General features: G+C 38.8%; 1 protein-coding gene across 1 annotated transcript in view; it reads right to left on the bottom strand.

The window, feature by feature from the left end:
- LOC139725592 (fibrillin-1-like) overlaps positions 1-18,616 on the bottom strand; it is a 125,621-nt gene that overhangs the window by 60,637 nt on the left and 46,368 nt on the right. The window contains exons 5-11 of the mRNA XM_071636683.1: positions 15,141-15,239; positions 13,542-13,637; positions 10,253-10,450; positions 7,731-7,856; positions 5,506-5,646; positions 4,141-4,320; positions 599-886 (exon numbers count right to left, since the gene is read on the bottom strand). Coding sequence (XP_071492784.1) covers positions 599-886; positions 4,141-4,320; positions 5,506-5,646; positions 7,731-7,856; positions 10,253-10,450; positions 13,542-13,637; positions 15,141-15,239 — 1,128 coding nt within the window. The remainder of the gene's footprint in view (positions 1-598; positions 887-4,140; positions 4,321-5,505; positions 5,647-7,730; positions 7,857-10,252; positions 10,451-13,541; positions 13,638-15,140; positions 15,240-18,616) is intronic.

The following is an 18,616-nucleotide window of genomic DNA, read 5'->3' as shown; positions in this document are numbered from 1 at the left end:
ACTACAATGGAATCAACAATTAACATATTGTGGCAGGACACACATATGAAGCCATAATGAACAATCTTTCAAGGGGAAAGGTGGTTGGTGTAGTTAAAGAGATGGGAGACTATCACTAATGTAAGCCACTGCCTCTCCTAAAATGGGAATCTACATTATGTTCATTTCCAAAATCGGATGAACACAGTGTTATATTAAGAATTCATCATCAACCGACTTTAGTATTGGTTGAGATGAGGATTTAGCTCTTAACTTTTTTGTGAGAAACCTGGAACCCACTTAATGAAATATTAAAGAGCATAGAATTCTATGAGGAATGTAAAGTTTATTTGATGAAAATTGGTTTTGAAATGGCAGAGATATAAAATAACAAAGTAAGCCACGTGATCCTAATAAAAGGTGGGTCCTAGCTTTTATTAGAACGGCTTTGTTTTGGAAATGTCACCCATACCAAAACCAATTTTCATCAAACAAATTTTGAATCAATTTTAGAGTTGGTAGAGATGAATAACGGCTGGGGTGGAGGGAGGTGGGGGGGGGGGGGGGGGGAGGAGGAGAAATACGCTGATTGAACCAGCTCCTCAGATGGCATCATTACCTTGGCATGTATGTTGACCAGCACTTTCGTAGCCACGGTAACACTCGCAACGGTAGTTGAGGCCGCCAAGAGAGATGCACCTTCCATTGAGGCAGATTCGCGGTGCCCAGGCGCAGATTCCTTCAGGTGGTGGTGTGACCTCCTTTCTTTCAGTGGTGATGGAAGGGCCCGGCAAGTCTGTGAAACCGGGTGGCGACGTAGGTCTTTCTGAGAGTCGCAGAGGACTTCTCATTGAGGCTGGCGCTTCTGTCGTGCCCAGACGACCGGAACATATGCTTACGTACAATGCTGGAGAGAGTGCACAAAAAAAAAAAGCAAATGAATCATACACTGCTATCTACCCTCCATTTCAGTATTATACAAATAATGCAAAAGTGTGAGTGTGCTAGTAGACATGCAGCTCACTTGAAGGTATTTACAATGGTCTAACATGTTGCATGATATTGTGAACACCCTTGAATGGGGTACATTTCCACAACATCACACACCTAGACCTGTGCATAGGTTGGTTTTTAAAATGGTTCTTTGAATGATTTTTCAATTACCTTTATGGGTAAATACCAGTCAGCTACATGTTAAAGGGATCGTATAGTTTTGGTTGAGACTTAACTTCAGGTTTTTATCATTTTTTGGTGACATAGTGAGAAACCTCTTACGAAATATGAAAGAGCATGTAATGCCATGAGGATTTCAACGTTTATTTGATGAAAATTGATTTTGAAATGGCTGAGTTATCGAAAACAGAGTGATCCTAATAAAGTGTGGGACCCACATTCTATTACGATCGTTTTGTTTTACCTTGTTTTAGGACGTATCAGCTATTCCAAACCCAATTTTCATCAAATAAACGTTGAATTCCTCTTAAAATCGTATGCTCTGTACTAAATCAAAAGTGTTTTCTTGGTATCTCGCAAAAAAGTTAAAGCCCAATTTTCATCTCCACCAATACTGTACCATTCATTTAAACTTGCTCAAAAGCCAAGATGTCGAAGAAAATGTTCCAAAAAACAAACAAACAAACAAACAAACAAACAACTGAACGCTGAATTAGAAATTGCTGACAGCAAATTTGTGGCTGAGCAAACACTAGTAACTCATAGAGTGCACGCTGCTAAAGCATGCAAATTATGGCAAGCTACTGAATGAATAAAGTCAAGTGTTTAAGCAATAATATCCCTAAACGTCATTAGTGCTGGTCTTTAGCACTGGTCCTTTGCACCGATCATTAGCAAAACACTAATGCCTGCTGGGCATGTTAGACAAAATGAAAGACTTGCCACATGACTGCTCTCAGCCAATCATCTGATTAGGATCCATATCACCAGTTTATAATACCTCATATTCCCACTATTACTCTGTCATTCTAAATGCTATCATTGAGTATTATCCTACTATAATCCTATCTTCTAATCTGGTGTTATTGCTTCTTCCAATTTGGTCTTACCTCTCCCTAAAGCTGTCATAGCTTACCACTTCATTTAGTATTACCATCCTTCCCCATTTAGTAATACCAAATCATTCCATTACTAGAGAAGCACTCTGAGAGCGCAGACCTTCGCCAAGCATGCAGCTCATTTCCATCACTGATCTTGTTCTTCCATAGAGATATCAGTGATTTCCACCCACACCTACTTATACTATAGCATGCTGACAGTGTTTATAAGTGTGCTGATTTCCCAATATTAAATTAGAAGCCTTTGTTACGTCATAGACCCTCAGCTGCACAGCGCGCCTCACCCTAGCAGAAACTAGAGCACGCACTTTAGTGCACGCATGCAAACCTCAAATACGCGCAGCCTGAACTCCCAAGTTCATTGACCCTACCTGCCAAAATATCAAAAATCCTTCATAAATTCCCCCAAAATTCTCGGATCACTACCAAAAGTTAATCGTTTGTTACTTGTGTCATTCTCAACCTTTCCTGCAAGTTTCATCCCAATCCGTTCTCTATTTTTTGAGTTATTTTGCGCACAGACAAACGAACGAACGAACGAACAAACCAACGGTAACGAACGAACAAACCAACGGTAACGAAAACATAACCTCCTCCCTTGGCTTAGGTAAATATAATTCATCCTTCGTGATATTACCTAAACTTCTTATTATACAGCTGCCTATTTGGTACTACATCACAGTGTCAAAATCAGAATAATTAACTTTGGCCTCCCATAAGAGTAGTGCGCTATACAGGCCACTCCCATTGTAACAAAGCCCTCAGGAGCAGCAGTTTTCTTTTGTTATATCATTCTTTTTTGTTAGAGCCTAACAATGAAAGTTATACCGATATATAAACAAAAATTTTGGGACCTGAATTTTTACTTCGCTGCATCCGAGATTTTGTTTTAACTGTCTTCATTATAATGGGAGTACACCGCATATCATTGCAAAGCTCGCTATTTATTTCTCTTGAATAGGGATATTACTTTCATTCTCATACTGTTGCTGTGGTTCTTGATCTTGAATTCAACCAAGTTGTCTTACAAATTCAGAAAATAATACTCACATAATACTGTAAAACCAGACATTTTCACATGCATGAAACTATTGTGAATATGAAGAGGACCTAAAGATTCTCGAAAGTAAAATGCATGCAAAAGTCCAACAAATTCCTGTATCACTAGCACATGTAGTATACTCATAATTTTTTCATGGTTGGCAATTCGCGAAAGCTTAATGCCGAAACAAAGGCATTTGGTTTCCATTTACAAAAATTTCATGCCGGGAATGTTTTTGGTTATACAGTATATGTCATATAGAGGAAATGCATTGTTCTAGATGAATAAAACAATATCTACGCACATGCACATACATATAAGATCAAATTTGCTGTAAGAAAACATGTCAAAATTCATGATGAATCATACAGATTCTGGGGGTGCCTCTAGGCATACTGATTTTGATTTCCATGCCTGGTTATGGTTGACAGACACTGAAGAGACTTGTAGTTGTAAGTCTCGTTTTATAAAGGATGTTTTGACAGCAATTCTTGTTGGAACAGCAACTTTTTGTAGTGATAGCCAATCAGGAAGCTGGATTCTTGTCAATACCATGACACTTGCGATTGTAGGAAAAGTTTCTATCATAGGGGCATTCGAGTGCTCTATAAAGTGAACCAAAGCAAACTGAACTAAAGCATACTGCACTGAACTGTGCCAGATTAGGAGCGTTCGAGCACTCTGTTGAGAAAGCGTACCTCATGAGTTATTTTTAGAGAGGGTCATGCATTTTGTAGCAAAAGGGTCATTCACCTTGCGCTCTTAAACTACTTACAGATGTGCCGAACAAAGAGAATGAACTCTTTGCATTATGACATATGTGCACGATACGCGCATTCTTCACATGCACACTTTTGGTACGCTTTTGGCACCCTTTTGGACCACACTGAGAAGTGGTCCACTTTATGCTAGGTTCAGTATGGTACCGGTACACTTCAGGTGCGTGAGCGTTTCTCTGGCTCGGGTAACGTATAGCACAGTTCGCTTTAGAAGAGTGCTCGGACGCACCCACAGTAACTTGTCATGACATGGATTCCCTGGTCTTACCACTATTCCTCTCTGGACAGATGGAGCAGTCCCGAGACGAGGACCCCCAAGCCTGCGCAGACTCCACCTGGCAGCAGCACTCCTCAAAACTCAGCTTGGCGGCCAAGTTTCGACTGCAGGTTCCTTGCCGGGAACGGTACCTGAGGTAGCAGAAACCCAACTCTTCTGGTGGCTCCACAGCTGGGGGGTAGGGTGGGGGAATGGAGGAAAATCAGCAAATTATATATATCATTCCATGCTTCATGACTGTCATTTGTTCTTTTCTTTTTCTGCACTGAGGAGGGGGTACTGACACAGTCACAAGAGAAAGTAGAATGAGTCAAATTTATGTATACATACACTAAAACAAAGAGAAAAACACAGTGTGATGAAATGACAAAATCACCTTTTGGAAATAAGTATGTTCTTTCTTAGAGGATGATAATGGAATAAACCAAAATTTCACTGTGTGAACAGTAGTCAGTGTTATGCACTTTTGCATTGATGTATCATTGCAGCAGCATAACATGCTTTTCCACTCCGAATCAATATTTTCAAGCATCAAGGTAGCAAAGAGAGAGAGGGGGTGAAGGGAAGAGGCAAGGATTTCATGGCTTCAACGTAAAGGAGATCAGGTGATTTCAAATCAAAAAAACTCATTTGGATCTGATGGATGCACATGCAAAAACTAAAACAAAACAAGACAGACAAACCCTGAAAACACAAACAACTCGTCCAGTTTGACTGCAGCACACAGGCAAATGGGATACCTCTGCCAATCACTATATTCTGCCCTAAGTACGCCTTTTGATGAAGTTCACTGATCTTGACCACTGACTGAGGATTGATCTATAACACTCTGCACAAAAGTAATATAGGTCTTCCAACCAATTTGCACTTCTTTCTCAGTCGATTTTAGTTATCAATACTCTAAGTTTCTGCTGAGATGAAATGTGTCAATGCTCATTCCAGTTTTTATCTTCGGTCAAAATTACTGACATTCACAATTTAAGTGCAATGTACCCACATTGTGTGCATCTATATAATTACATACTGTTCTTGATTGTGTTTATCTGTGTTTGCGCTCCTGGACAGGTAACCCAGACGCCTCTCGCATCTTTCAAGCCAGAGGGATAGAAAAAAAAAACAAAAAAACTTGTAATAGCGTTCCAGTATACCACTTCTTTAATTAGCTCTTTGAAAGTAAAGTATCATTTGCAAGCTCTACACAATTTGACTATTTAATTTCTTTCACATATTGATATGAGGAGGTTTCAACAGGTGTTCTAATTTTTCTACTAGGGACTGCAATGCCTCATTTCTAACCCCAACTTTCGAAGGGTCTCGCTCACTCCGAAGTGGCAACACTTGGCGGGGACAACTCACTGAATGGGATGTTGATGTCGATGCACTGGGTGTTGTCGGGTGAGAGGGTGTATCCAGGGTAGCACTCACATGTGAAGCTGCCCTGGGCATTGATACAGCGACCATTCTGACACAGCAGGCTTGATTCACACTCATTGATGTCTTTGGAGGGCAAACGGGACAAAGGATACTGATACTTTGAAGAGTTAAAAACTGCACTTCACTGCTTTTAGGGAGATAACTCATATTGATACAGCTGACACATTGGTCTATGTATACTACTTCTATAGCTATTACAAGCTGTGAGGGAAACAAATAAAAAAAAAAGAGATTACCAATACCTCACAGAAACTCTTGCACAATACTTCTGCTGCAGAATTGCTATTGCTACACAAGAGCTGCAAATGAGCAAATTGATGTATTGTTTAGTGACTATCAAGGCTTCACGAGTGTCTGCAAAGTTTATGTGTACCATGAAATGTGCTGCCACTTTTTAAGAGATTATCTTCTTTGACTTTCCTACGATGACTCAGCACCAGCAAAGAAATGTATGAAGGAAAATGAAAGCAGTGAGCTACACATGTATCATAATGAATAGTGGTAGGTCAAATTTGCATTCAGTTGTTTGGGTGGCTAAGAAAGGCCTCATGAAGACCGGAGGGGCTGGCATTTTGGAGAGTCCAGTTGCTTTCTCACGAAAAAGGAAAAGTGACTCAGAACTATTCAACAAGTGGAAATGACCAAGGAGACATATGATTAAAAGCAATGTGCAGCAAATATCCTCGTTGGGTGAGCACAGGAGCATCAATGACAATGTACTGCCCTTCTGATCCATTATCAACCATTTGTATCCCAAATACATAAACATGTGCATAGTGTCAGAAATTTTTCTGCTCTTTATTGTCTGCGAGAAAGTGAGAGTCATCGTTGCAGCTTCGATGTGAAAGAGAGTCACAGTCAGGTATCAATTAACACCAGACATTTCAAATGAAAACTGGCCACATTGCTTCCATTCAAATATTGTACAATTGTACCAATAAAGTGCAAGAGTATCATAGAACAGTATCAATTATTGATGTAGTTGTGGTGCTGCCTTTGTCAATGTAGATAAAAGTAATCAGTTACCATTTCCAATATACAGCGATTGGCATGAAGACACCTGTTCACATTTTGATGAGTAATTCATCCTTGTATCAATTTGAACCCTCCAAATTAAAGGGATTCCATTTGATCAAATCATAGAGAATAATGAACAATGCAAATGAAAACACCCAATCACACTGGATGAAATGCAGCCATGCTGGGAGTCATTACTGGTGTATGCACATAAAGGGCATCAGCAGTTTGCACAAACAGAAAATGTATAACATAAATTCAATGATTCAAATGTTGAAAGAGTACTGTGCATGCGTCAAGATACATTTTGTCTTTGCAAAATGGCAAAAAATGAATTATATGAAGAGTGTTTTTGTCTTTTAAGTATAACATCAGCATTCTGACAGTGACTGCACTTTTTCATGCATTTTCTCTTCCCCCCCCCCCCTTTTTTTTGCTTTGCAATATTCAATCTTGCCTTTTTGGGATTCTTTTTTTTTGCTTTTTTGGTCTATGCCTGGGATGTTAGGAGATTTCAGTCATCTTCAGCGCAAGAGATTTTTTTGTTGTTGTTGAATGATTTGGCATTAGTCCACAACAATACATTGCAGGCATGAATCATCAATGAAGTTTATTGACACACCTATCACATCAAATTATCTCATGAATTGTTCGAAGGTTGCTTGTTATAAAAATGTGCCTGTTTCTCATTCTGTGCCATATGACACATTCACTTCAAGTATAAACTTTTGACTCATACACTTGATTCTTCCACAACAACAAATATCTCATATTTCTTCTTGTGAGACTCGATGCAACTTCACAAATTGCTCTTAAGCTGAATTGGCGAGCACTACACAAACTTGATGCAAACCCCTGTTTGCCAGCTTGGCTATGACATATATATCTCTCCTTCATGGGTGCTTTTTTTTGATAAGCATGCATCCACGACACATCTGCATTGGTGGAGCTCATGCATTTTGCAATTCGGAGGGAGAAAATGACGTTGAGGGGGGAAACGACAACAAAAATTCACAAAATATGCACCCCTTTCACGGACTGAAATGCATCAAAATGAATGGCACCATAACCATGAAGAGGGAAATAGCATTTTATACCAACAAGAAAATCACAAGAAAACCTGTACTTACCTGCACACACAAGAGTGGTCATATCGAGCTCATAGCCAGACGGACATTGACAGGCAAAGGAGCCTGGTGTGTTGGCGCAACGACCTCCTTCGCAGAGGCCAGGAATCATACGGCACTCATCAGCATCTGCATCAAACGGGTAAAGAATAAAAGGTGAAAACTATACACACACACGCACACAAACACACACACACAATGGAAGTGTCTATCACACACACACAATGGAAGTGTCTATCTCACACCCTTTCGCCATGAGTGGAGGGGCGAATACTAGTGGTTCATAAATTGTATGAGATGACTACACATGCTGCCTTAACAGCAAATACAGATCAAAAGATGTTTCTGCCAATTTCAATTTTAATATCAACTTTAAACCATCTTGTCATTTTTCTTGAAAAAATTAAGCACTAGAAATGTCGCTATGGCAACTGGTATACATCTGCCACATCCAATTATTCTCCCAAATATCTACAGTAAGGACAAACATATTGCCAATGTGAGACAACAATCTTACATGACTGGCATACAATCATTATCTGGTATACACCAATTTCATGAAAATACTTAGAGTCACATTCAAAATATGGAAAACGATTTACATTTTAGCATTTCCACTTGATTTTTTACCCTATGGCCTAAACTTTCCTTACATAATCACTGTGTGATAATGGACGCATGTACAAAATTGTATATATTTTACACTGCAAAGTGTGCAATCACTTCCAAGGTATGGAGAAAAAGTGTAAATTCAGCATCAAATAATGTAATTTTACCATACCATTTTGACCTTGACATTTGCCCTCTGACCCCAAATTTCCAATGAGAATCAATGTTAGGCAATACATGTATAGACCCAAAACTTTCCCTAGAGAATCTTAATTTGGTAATACATGTATACACTCAGTTTCATAAAAATACATTCAAGCATTGCAGAGATAAATGGCAAAACAGCAAAATTTTAACAATGACCTTGACCTTTGACCTTGAGTCTGTGAGCCCTAAAGTTTATGCAATGTAGGCACAGTCTCGTCACCTCATACATACATACATACATGTGCCAACTTTCATTTGGATACCTAAAACAGTTCCTATGTTGTGCACAACATTGATTACAGACAGACAGACAAACGGACGGACGGACAACCTAAAAACAATGCTTCCAGCACCACTTTCGTGATGGGGCATAAAAACTTGCTGTAAGTGTCTTAAGTGTACAACTATGGCAATACACTCAAAAGAGAAGGACAAGCACAGAGCAACCATAATCACACTATCTTAAAACACCAATCAACACCATGTGGTATTACAAAGTAAGCACATGAAAGAAACACATGAGCAAGCCTGCATGGAAAGGAACTCTACAACTCTTGGGACCAAATATGAGAGAAAATCACCAAGTAGCATTCTCTAACCAAAAGAAATCTTTTGACACAGGCAGAATATGAGGATTGGAGTGGGAGGAAAATGGATTGATACCAAAGGAACAAAATCATGAAACAACAATAACTGTGCGTAGGTCGAAAGGATTGACTGGGGTTCGCACAGGTGACACTGTTAAGTACAGTAGTTGACGGGTAACAGCAAATACGCGAAAATGCAAAGTGATTTCAAGCTTGTTGACATTCAGTCAGCTGTTAAGCCCTTTGTGTGAAGACGATGTGTTGATCAAGTTACATAGCGTGTGTCCCAGTTTCCAAGGGCATTGCAGCTTGGCAAATCAAGGGAATACGAAAAAGAAAAATGCCTAAATTACCAGTTATCCTAACAGCATGAACATTGGTGTGTTGTGTGAAACAAACTTAAATAACTACAACCATTTTTAAAAAACTTTATGCTCACTGTATGCCAGCAAAAACATGTCATTAAAAAATCCACTCAAGTTTAGTTAAATGAAATTATGTCAAAGAAAGCAAACATCTACGCTCATTTACATGCAAACTACATCATTTGCCATGATTCTAATCAGGCATTCCTTACATATCCTTAATATCTGACATTATTAATCACCATATAGGTCCATTTCAAACCTAACCGCACGTCAAATTACATTAGTCTTACACCTCTTGGCATATTATAGGATCTGAGACACATATAAAATGACATACTAGGCTCTCTCACTTAAAAGCTGTGGTTTATGGTTAAATTGCAATATTATGAGATAAACTGAGAGAGCACTACTACATACAGTAGAACATTGACATCACTAATTTGGGAAGGCATACAATTGTTCATATCCCTTGTACTGATCCTCCAGAAATATGATAGGTCCAACAACATACATGGGTGTACCCTTCACTTCATATTCTCTAGCACAGTATTTCTGAACATTATTCAGGCAAAACGTTCCAAAATATTTTGTTGGTCTTGTGCTGAAATAATCACAAGAGAAATATATTTACTGCTACAGAGAATATGAAATATTTCTACGAAAACTGCACATATCAATCACGATAACATCTATTTCATGAGAAGCATGATAAATTTTGTTGAAAGTGGGAAGTGCAATAATAATCAAGCTGTACCTTTGCACTGTCCAGTCCTGCCATCCAGTATGTAGCCAAGGTCGCAGGGATTAGTGAAAGTGTCACAAGTCTCACAAGTGTCGCCCCATCCTTGACCAATGGTTGAACAACAGAGGGCCTTGGTACACTGGATGCCTTCAATGACGGCTGAGCAGAAGCCGTTCTGGGCCTGTAAGTAGCAGGGACCGGTCCTGTAATCTGGTGGGAGGCAATCCATCAGTCAGTGAGTATGATATTCCTCTGCTCCAAGAAATCATTTTCCGTGGTTACAGCAATATAACCACTTCATATATCACAAAATTTATGCAAGCACAGACACCATTTCTTGAATTGAAAACAAAATCACCTAGACATGTATGGCACATGTCATAAACAGAACCTTTTTCTTCCATGGACCAGGTAGATTTGTTGAAAACAATTCATTTTTTATCCTCATCAAAATGAAAATATTCAGAGGAATCTGAACAATCACTGAGCAATACATTGCACTGACACTTAAAAATTGTGAGTGATAAACTCCTTGTCAATGGATGTAGCAGTTATAAATTGTGAAAATGTCGCACTCAACCAAAAAAACTGTTTTGTTTTTTTATTAAATGCAACAGATACAGCAATACGCTTAATGTGACTCTGAATCTTAAATCAACAATGCCTCTTAAATCTATATAAAAGTTATGTAAATGCAAGTATACCCTTCCACCCTAAAAACAACAACAACAAAACACACAACCTAAATATATGTCTTCATATAATGCAAGAAATGGTTAAAAAGAGACATTAATATGCAAATAAGCTGATGGGGTGGGGATGGGGAGGAAGGAGAGGAGGAAAAGATAAGAGGTGTGTGGGTGGTTTCCCTAACCCTTGAACAGGCTCTAAAGGACACATGCCCCTTTCGACAGCCTACACAGAAAAAAAAATAATAACACAATAGTAATAATTTAAAACAGAGGGGCGTTAAGGGTGAGGTACCCCTACCAAGTCTATTGCAAATGGTTTGGCAGCTACATCTATGTCAGCTTTCCCTGTTTCAGCAGATGGGAAAGCTATAATAGCTGTATCGATGACACATATGGCAAAAGGGGGAACACACAGGAAATGATTACCACACATATGACCTTGGGGAAAACTCGCTAAATCGCAATTATTGAATAAAAAGAGGCCGTTGGCTGATTTCCATGACTCCACTCCATGCCGCTGCATTCCTGGCAGTGCCTGGACAACATACAGTTTTTGTTCTGGTGTGTTTTGCAACAATCAATGAGTAACTTCAGATTTGCTATTGCCTTTTATCCCAACAGCAAGGTAGTGTAGTGAACATGACATTGTAACAAAGTCTGGAGTTTGATATTCAAATTCATGAAATTTTTCCGTCGAGATGTTTTCATTGCAACTGAATGACAAAGTGCCCTACATTGACGTAAATATAATCAGATAATTGATGTAATCAGTTGCAAAGTCTGGAATGTTAAAAAAAAAATGTTGCAAGACCAAAAAAAAAAAAATGCCTTTCATTATGACAATATAAGTTCATACAATCATCTCTCATGTGAGCATGATAGCATTTTTGGGAGCCTCCAATGAACTTAAAGGGACTGTACAGTACTAGTTGAGGTAGGGATTCATGTTTTGAACATTCCTAAGTGAGATAATGAAAAGCCTCTTATGAAATATGAAAGAGCATGTAATTTTAAGAAGGATTCAACATTTATTTGATGAAACTTGGTTTTCAAATGGCTGAGATTTAAAAAAAGTGCTAATAAAAAAAGGCGACATGCCACAACTTTATTAGGATCTGTTTCTTTCACCTTGTTTTTGGATATCTCAGTCATTTCAAAACCGATATTCATCGAATAAACTTTTGATACCCCTTAGAACTGCATGCTCTTTGACATCTCATAGAGTGGTTTCTGAATATCTCGCAAAACGTTAAAAGCTAAATCTTCACCTCAACCAGAACTGAACACACCCTTTAATATACAGAAAGGGGCTGGGATGCATTCTTAAAGACTGACTATAAACTAATTGGTTTCAATGTCCTTCAAAAGTGACACATTATACTGAGTCAGAACACCGTTTATACCCATGGAGCTATGTTGCTCCATGGTATACCAATGGGTCCTATTGGTAATCGTTTAGAGCGACAATTGACTAAACTACCTTCTTATGTAATCCAGACTTTAATAGCTCAGATTGTAGATGTCATTCTTTGATGTATCTATTCACACATCTGCCTGTCAAGCTATTTCTTGTAAGATTTTACTGATTATGACTGCTGCACCATGACCCCTGTGTACACGCAACCCGGTTAGCAGTCTTTTGTGCGAATGAAGCCACAAAGTAAATAGGCCTACTTCTTTGCTCTCAGCAGGCAATGAATCAATGGCGTTCCGGAACATGACTGGCTTGGAATGATTTGGGTCTTTGGTGATACATTTTGAATTTGGCATTTACTTAAAAAAAACCAAAAAACAATTGGCTTTTTGTCAACTTTTGACTGGTATCCTTAAAGTGAAAACATAGTTCTGGTTAGGGTTTGAGAACCTGTCTTGCATCATTTCATATTTGCTTGCAATATATCGAAAGAGTCTACCAAGAAACTTACCTGGCTGACGCGATTTGCCGGGATGATGAGTTGTTTTGGAGTATTTTGTGATAAAAAATAAAAGTCGGCATACTTTTATTCCACAAGGGTCCAGGCTAACTCAGTCTCAGGGACAACTTGGCCCTATTTCACACAATTTACACGCAGTTCGTGATCGCCATATTTTATACATAGGTGCATGTTCATTTTGTATGTGTGCCAAAGAGGTTCTTTGATGCGTGCGTTGTATCAACTATCAACTCCAGCCCATAACTGCAACCAGCAAGAACGCGAAGCTAGCTCCCACAGTACAACACTGCACAATCCAGAGGGACAACTCAGCCCCGCCGTCAAGGTGAGGCCTAGTTGTCCTCGAGTCCGAGTTAGCCTGACCCCATACTGGGTAATATTTCACATTTTCATTGTTACCCAATGAATATCTTGTTACTACAGCATTATTCCACAAATTTCTTAGGCATACGTGTACATCTTGGGGCGAAATTCGACAATTCTGGGGGCGAAATTTGACAATTCTGCAGGCGAACCAGAAGTACAGTATGTTCTACCTTTAATCTCCCCCCCCCCCTGTAACACATGTTCATAATGTGGTCCCTTTACTGATATAGAGTACATTATTATGCCTAAATGCATTTTGAGCGCAGACATCTCGTGGCTTGTGGAAGTCAAAGGGTTAATGTCTCTCACCTGTCTGGCATTGGCTTCCACCGAAACCATGAGGACAGGAACACCTGTTTCCTCCGCTGCATTGACCGCCGTTCTGACATGGAGGATTGCACACAGCTGAGACAAAACAAAAACAATGGCCGGTAATAGACAAGTGATATTACCCCTTATCAATCTTAATTTCTTCCTGCAATCAGTCACTTTCCCCTGTGTGTATAGACTATCCTCAGTCAGACACAGCAATGAGTTGAAACGAAACACACACACACAGACACAGACACATACCGATATATGCACATACTTGCACTCTTTAGTAAAGGGGGTATGAAAATAAAGGCTGTAGTGGTTCAAAGCACATAGCACATTGGAGATAACAGATTTGCACTGTATCATCAGAGCAAGCAAGTATGCTTTAAATTACATACTTTCCTGATTCCTTCACTAGACATTTTCCTATAAATATTTTGACAAGGCAATCAGTTGTGTGCAATGTCGGGGGGGGGGGGGGGGGAGAAACATTCACAATGAGTTATTTTGTCAGTTGAATTACTATATATATCTTTAACCTTGTTTCCCTGGTGAGACATTGTTATGACAGCAAAAAGTACATGCTACAAAAGTAGAAGGTAAAGACAGCCCCTCATAGTGACTATTTTTACTTGACATGTTTACTCAATTTTGTATTAAAGCACTCATTAAACACAGGCATCATAGGTGATTGGCATTTCCATGCTACGTGGTTAACGATCCAGTGAGCCGTAAAAGATGGAAACAAACTCATAACAAAAACGTCTACATGCCATAACTTTATTAAGGACAACCCAGTAGGAGAACATGGATTTTTTTAATCTGCAGACTGACATAGAAGCCATTCAGTATATGAGCTTACTAAGCAAGTACGAGAACATGACGCACAGTTAAGTAAAGCACTGCAAAACAGGAAATAAGAAAGGAATGAAACCTCCGGTATCTGGTGTTATTTGCAAGCAACCTCCAAATGGTGATAATGTGATTTTGTTGATCTAGCTGGGAGTGTGCTGTATGTGGCATTATGTTTGAGCCACAAAATCACTTGTGTTTGAATGTTATAACAGTGTTCTGATAATGCATTTAGGACACTACTTAAGTCCATTTGCACATCAGGGCCACATTACATAAAAGATGTTAGGATAGTAACTCTTGTAGAAGTGGCAAATTCCCATAGCAACAGCCAATCAGGAAACTGGATTCTTGTCATTACCATGACAATTGCCATTCCACCAACAGTTGCTATATCAACTTTTATGAAATGGGGCCCAGATATAACACACACAAACTCACACACACTCTCTCTTTATAACAAAAAGGGACAAATGTATTATCATGTTGTTAATGAAATCTCACTAGTGCTGTTCAACTTCCTTTTCCTCTAAAAACTTACAAAGAAGTATACACCTGAGAATTACCTCCAAGAGTAAATACCTGTGGTCAGGGAATGATTTTCTAGTGGGAGCTTTGCCCATAAAAATAGCTATCATAATTAAAGATGATGCATTGATGTAATTTTTCTGTAATCCCCCCCCCCCCCAAATGAAAAAAATGGAAGAGAACACAGATGACAAAAGCGTTAAAACAACTCACGGAATTGGCAGGATTCTCCTGCGAATCCACTTGGACAGCTGCAGGTACCTCCCCGACAATGGCCGCCATTCAGGCACTGAGTTTGGCATCGGTTTCCACCTGCAAGTATAGGCAAAATCAATTCTTAAAGAAGTCAACTTCACCCCGACTTAATTCATTTATATTTGCATTATTTGACAGTTCACATCGCACATCTGTGATGACTAAGTATAATAATTACCGAGCCATCTGGTCATGAGAAGGGATAATGCTCATTCAATAGATTTCATGATACTGTTTTGTACTTAGTGAATACTGAACAATGACATGCCTACAGGAATATCACAGGATTATCGAGCATTCTTGGGTCGAGTTTCCCTTATAATTGTTCTTTAATTTCTGTTTTTTCATGATCAAAAGCATTAAAACAGCCACCATACATCATACAGATGTCTACACATTCAAAATGCAACGTCACTTTATTTTCAAGTCATATCAATCTATTTTTAAAAATCACAAATTTGTAAGTTGAAATAAGATACACATAAAATTGGATTATTAGAAGATCTTTCATATCCTCTAAAATAAAAACCTTGTCTCCTGTATGCCTGCACACAAATCATCGCCTGAATTTCCTTTATGATATAAACAAAATGAAAATCAATAACGTGAAAAATAATTTACATCATATTATTGTAGAGTTGAAATAATGTGGGATAGTTAATTGGTAAGATTGGAGATGTTGCAGCTGAACTGCTACATTATTGACCAATAATATATTCACCAAATGTATTACCGGTAACTATATAGGCATGATGTGATAGCATTGCCATCTCATCTAATTAATGTAGACTCTGCGCTTGAAACTATAATCACTTTTGTGAAAACATGAAATTTTCAACTTCCATTGCTTTGAAGTTTATGCCTGTTCTAACATTCTGTTTGACTTGAACAGTCAAGTTGAAATATATGGGCTGGACTGGTTTAAAAAAAAAAGAGCTTCACTGCTCAGATCAACACACTTCTCACATGCAAAAAACAAAACAAGACAAACAACTAATTACATCATTATAACTTCAAAAACCAATCAATTTCCTGGTGCCCTGCATCTTTGTAGACTGCATGGGTGCCACATTGCCTAGTCTTGCCCTAGGCTAGACACAGATATATCTCTTTGCCATGTGCCTTTGTCTTAACCACAGATAAAAAAGTTTGTTCCTTTTAGGCAAGCAAATTAGGGGGTCTCATCATATTGACACCCAGCAAACCCTTCTCTGGCAAGGAGATCATCTGGAACCATGTAGACCACACTATCTGTGGAAGTAAGTTGAGATCTACAGAAGATGTAACGTTAGACAGTTTTGTCGCTGTCAGCAGCTAAATGTACAGTATTACTACTCTACTGCGAGTACTGCAGTACATTGTACAATGAGCTGTTTTGTTTTTCTGAATACAATGCAACTGACTTTGAGACAACCAATGGCAATATTTACAGCAAGCCTGCACTCAGCAGTTTGGACTTCTAATGACTGACTTATTGTAACCTAGTGTTTCTAAGTTTTAGACCCTAGCCTCTCATGTTAGCAATCTACTGCAGACCTTCCAATTTGTTCTATTTCAGTCAGTAACAAGTTACCATACATGTACTACATTAGAACAAGGGATCTTTGATTAGAATCTACCTTTCTTGGTATTTGAACCTTCACTTACGGCATTTCTATGTCTAGCTGCACGACTGCAGTCTTAAGTCCGGATCTACATACAGTACGTCAAACACTGCCATTTACTGGTGCTGCTCTGCGATGCACTGAAACTAAACCAAGACAGCAACGCCGGCGCCGGCGCGCGCCGCCGCCGCCATCCACAGCATCATAGTGGTGCACTAGCTAGTTGAACACGTGTACTTTGACCGAAGACTCGTGTAGGATACTAGTATTTGACACAACACCGAGTACTATACACTGACCGACCGAAAGAGTACACAACGCGCAACTTTATGGATCCGCAACGTTAATCCTACGATGCCCCTGGATTAGGAAAGAAAGAATGTAGGGACAGCTAGGTATGAAAATTTCTGGTTAAACTACTAGGTGTTATGAAAAACATTTCCCACTTTTGATCCTTAATATTTCAAAAACTATATATCAGGAGCCTGTCTTATAAAGACTTGTGATAGAAATCAATCACAAGTTTCATGTGAGCTTCAATGCAAGTTGCGATGGATTTGGGGACTTGTGACTGATTTGAAGGCTTTAAGACGAAGCCCAGATAAGTGAGATAACACTGACATTGATATGAGCAACGGCTGAACAGTATACAATTTTGTTGGAGGCAATTTCAAAATGACAGCATAATTCAATTTCATTAAATTAAACATTAATTTTTCAGTTAGGTTTCAGATTTTGCTCTATTTTCAACCCTCTGTACAAAACTTAAACTTTGCACAGAAGTCAATTGGTGTGTATGGGAGTGTGTAGTTGACACCCAGACAATGATCCTGGACAATGACCAGGATTTGAATGCTCCATTATTTTGTTCATGAGAAATTCCACTATCACAACTAGTCTTTATTCATTCTGAAATGTGGTGTATGCAAGCACGTGGAAACATGTGCTCACTTTTTTCATGTGCATGCATTTCACCCTTTGCTAGGAATTCAGACTAGCAGTGCCCAGGCAATCCATCATGAATAATTAATAAAGCATGCATGTGCCTTGGAGCAGAGCTCTGAACAGGTGGTATCCAGGTCCATTGTTCAGGGTCATTGTAAATACACATTCACATACACATCATTAGGTCCTGTGTTAAGTTCACGTTTTGTACAGAGGGTTAAAATTTGACCAAAATCTGGAATCTAACTTTGAAATTAATCATGGATTTCATGAAACTGATCTAGGTTTTCATATTCAAATCACTTCCAACTAAATTTTACACTATTCAGCTAATACTCATGAATACCAATGACAGTTTTACCATAGTTTTCGAGCTATTAAGAATCAAAAGGGGGAAATGTTTTTTGTAACACCTAGTATGAGCAGAGGTGACTAAAAATAGTTTTAGAGGCACCGAGGGCCAAAGTTCTAACCAGAAACTCGAATTAGGCAGCGAAGCTCTTATTTGATTTTATATTTTGGATCAAAAAAAATTAAACCAAAGAAGGGGAAAATGAGGCGAGAAATTGTGTGTTACATCCGATGTTAATATTGTTGTGGAGGGATCCTGCAGTGATCGTACAAGGCAGCAGCAGGGCACATGACCATACGAAAAAGTCAGCTTGCAGTGTCAAAATTGCTTTGTAAATCTATGTCACAATTGCCTTGTGACATCATTTCACAAATATCCTTTTTTTGGGGTGAAAAATAGGCCCTAATAACACCTGATGTCATCAAAAGTGACATCATATTTCAAATAGAGCATCAAAAAGGCCAAGATTCTGAATTAGTTGAACATGTAAACAATCACGAGAGAAGCTCTGTCAACCAATCTCTCGGGGATTA

Source organism: Diadema antillarum, unplaced genomic scaffold (assembly GCF_040938485.1).
Source record: "Diadema antillarum isolate AM-2024a unplaced genomic scaffold, OU_Dant_1.0 seq00000050_RagTag, whole genome shotgun sequence".
NCBI lineage: Eukaryota > Metazoa > Echinodermata > Echinoidea > Diadematoida > Diadematidae > Diadema > Diadema antillarum.
Note: the sequence above shows the minus strand (reverse complement) of the source record. Positions and strands in the feature narration are given on the sequence as shown.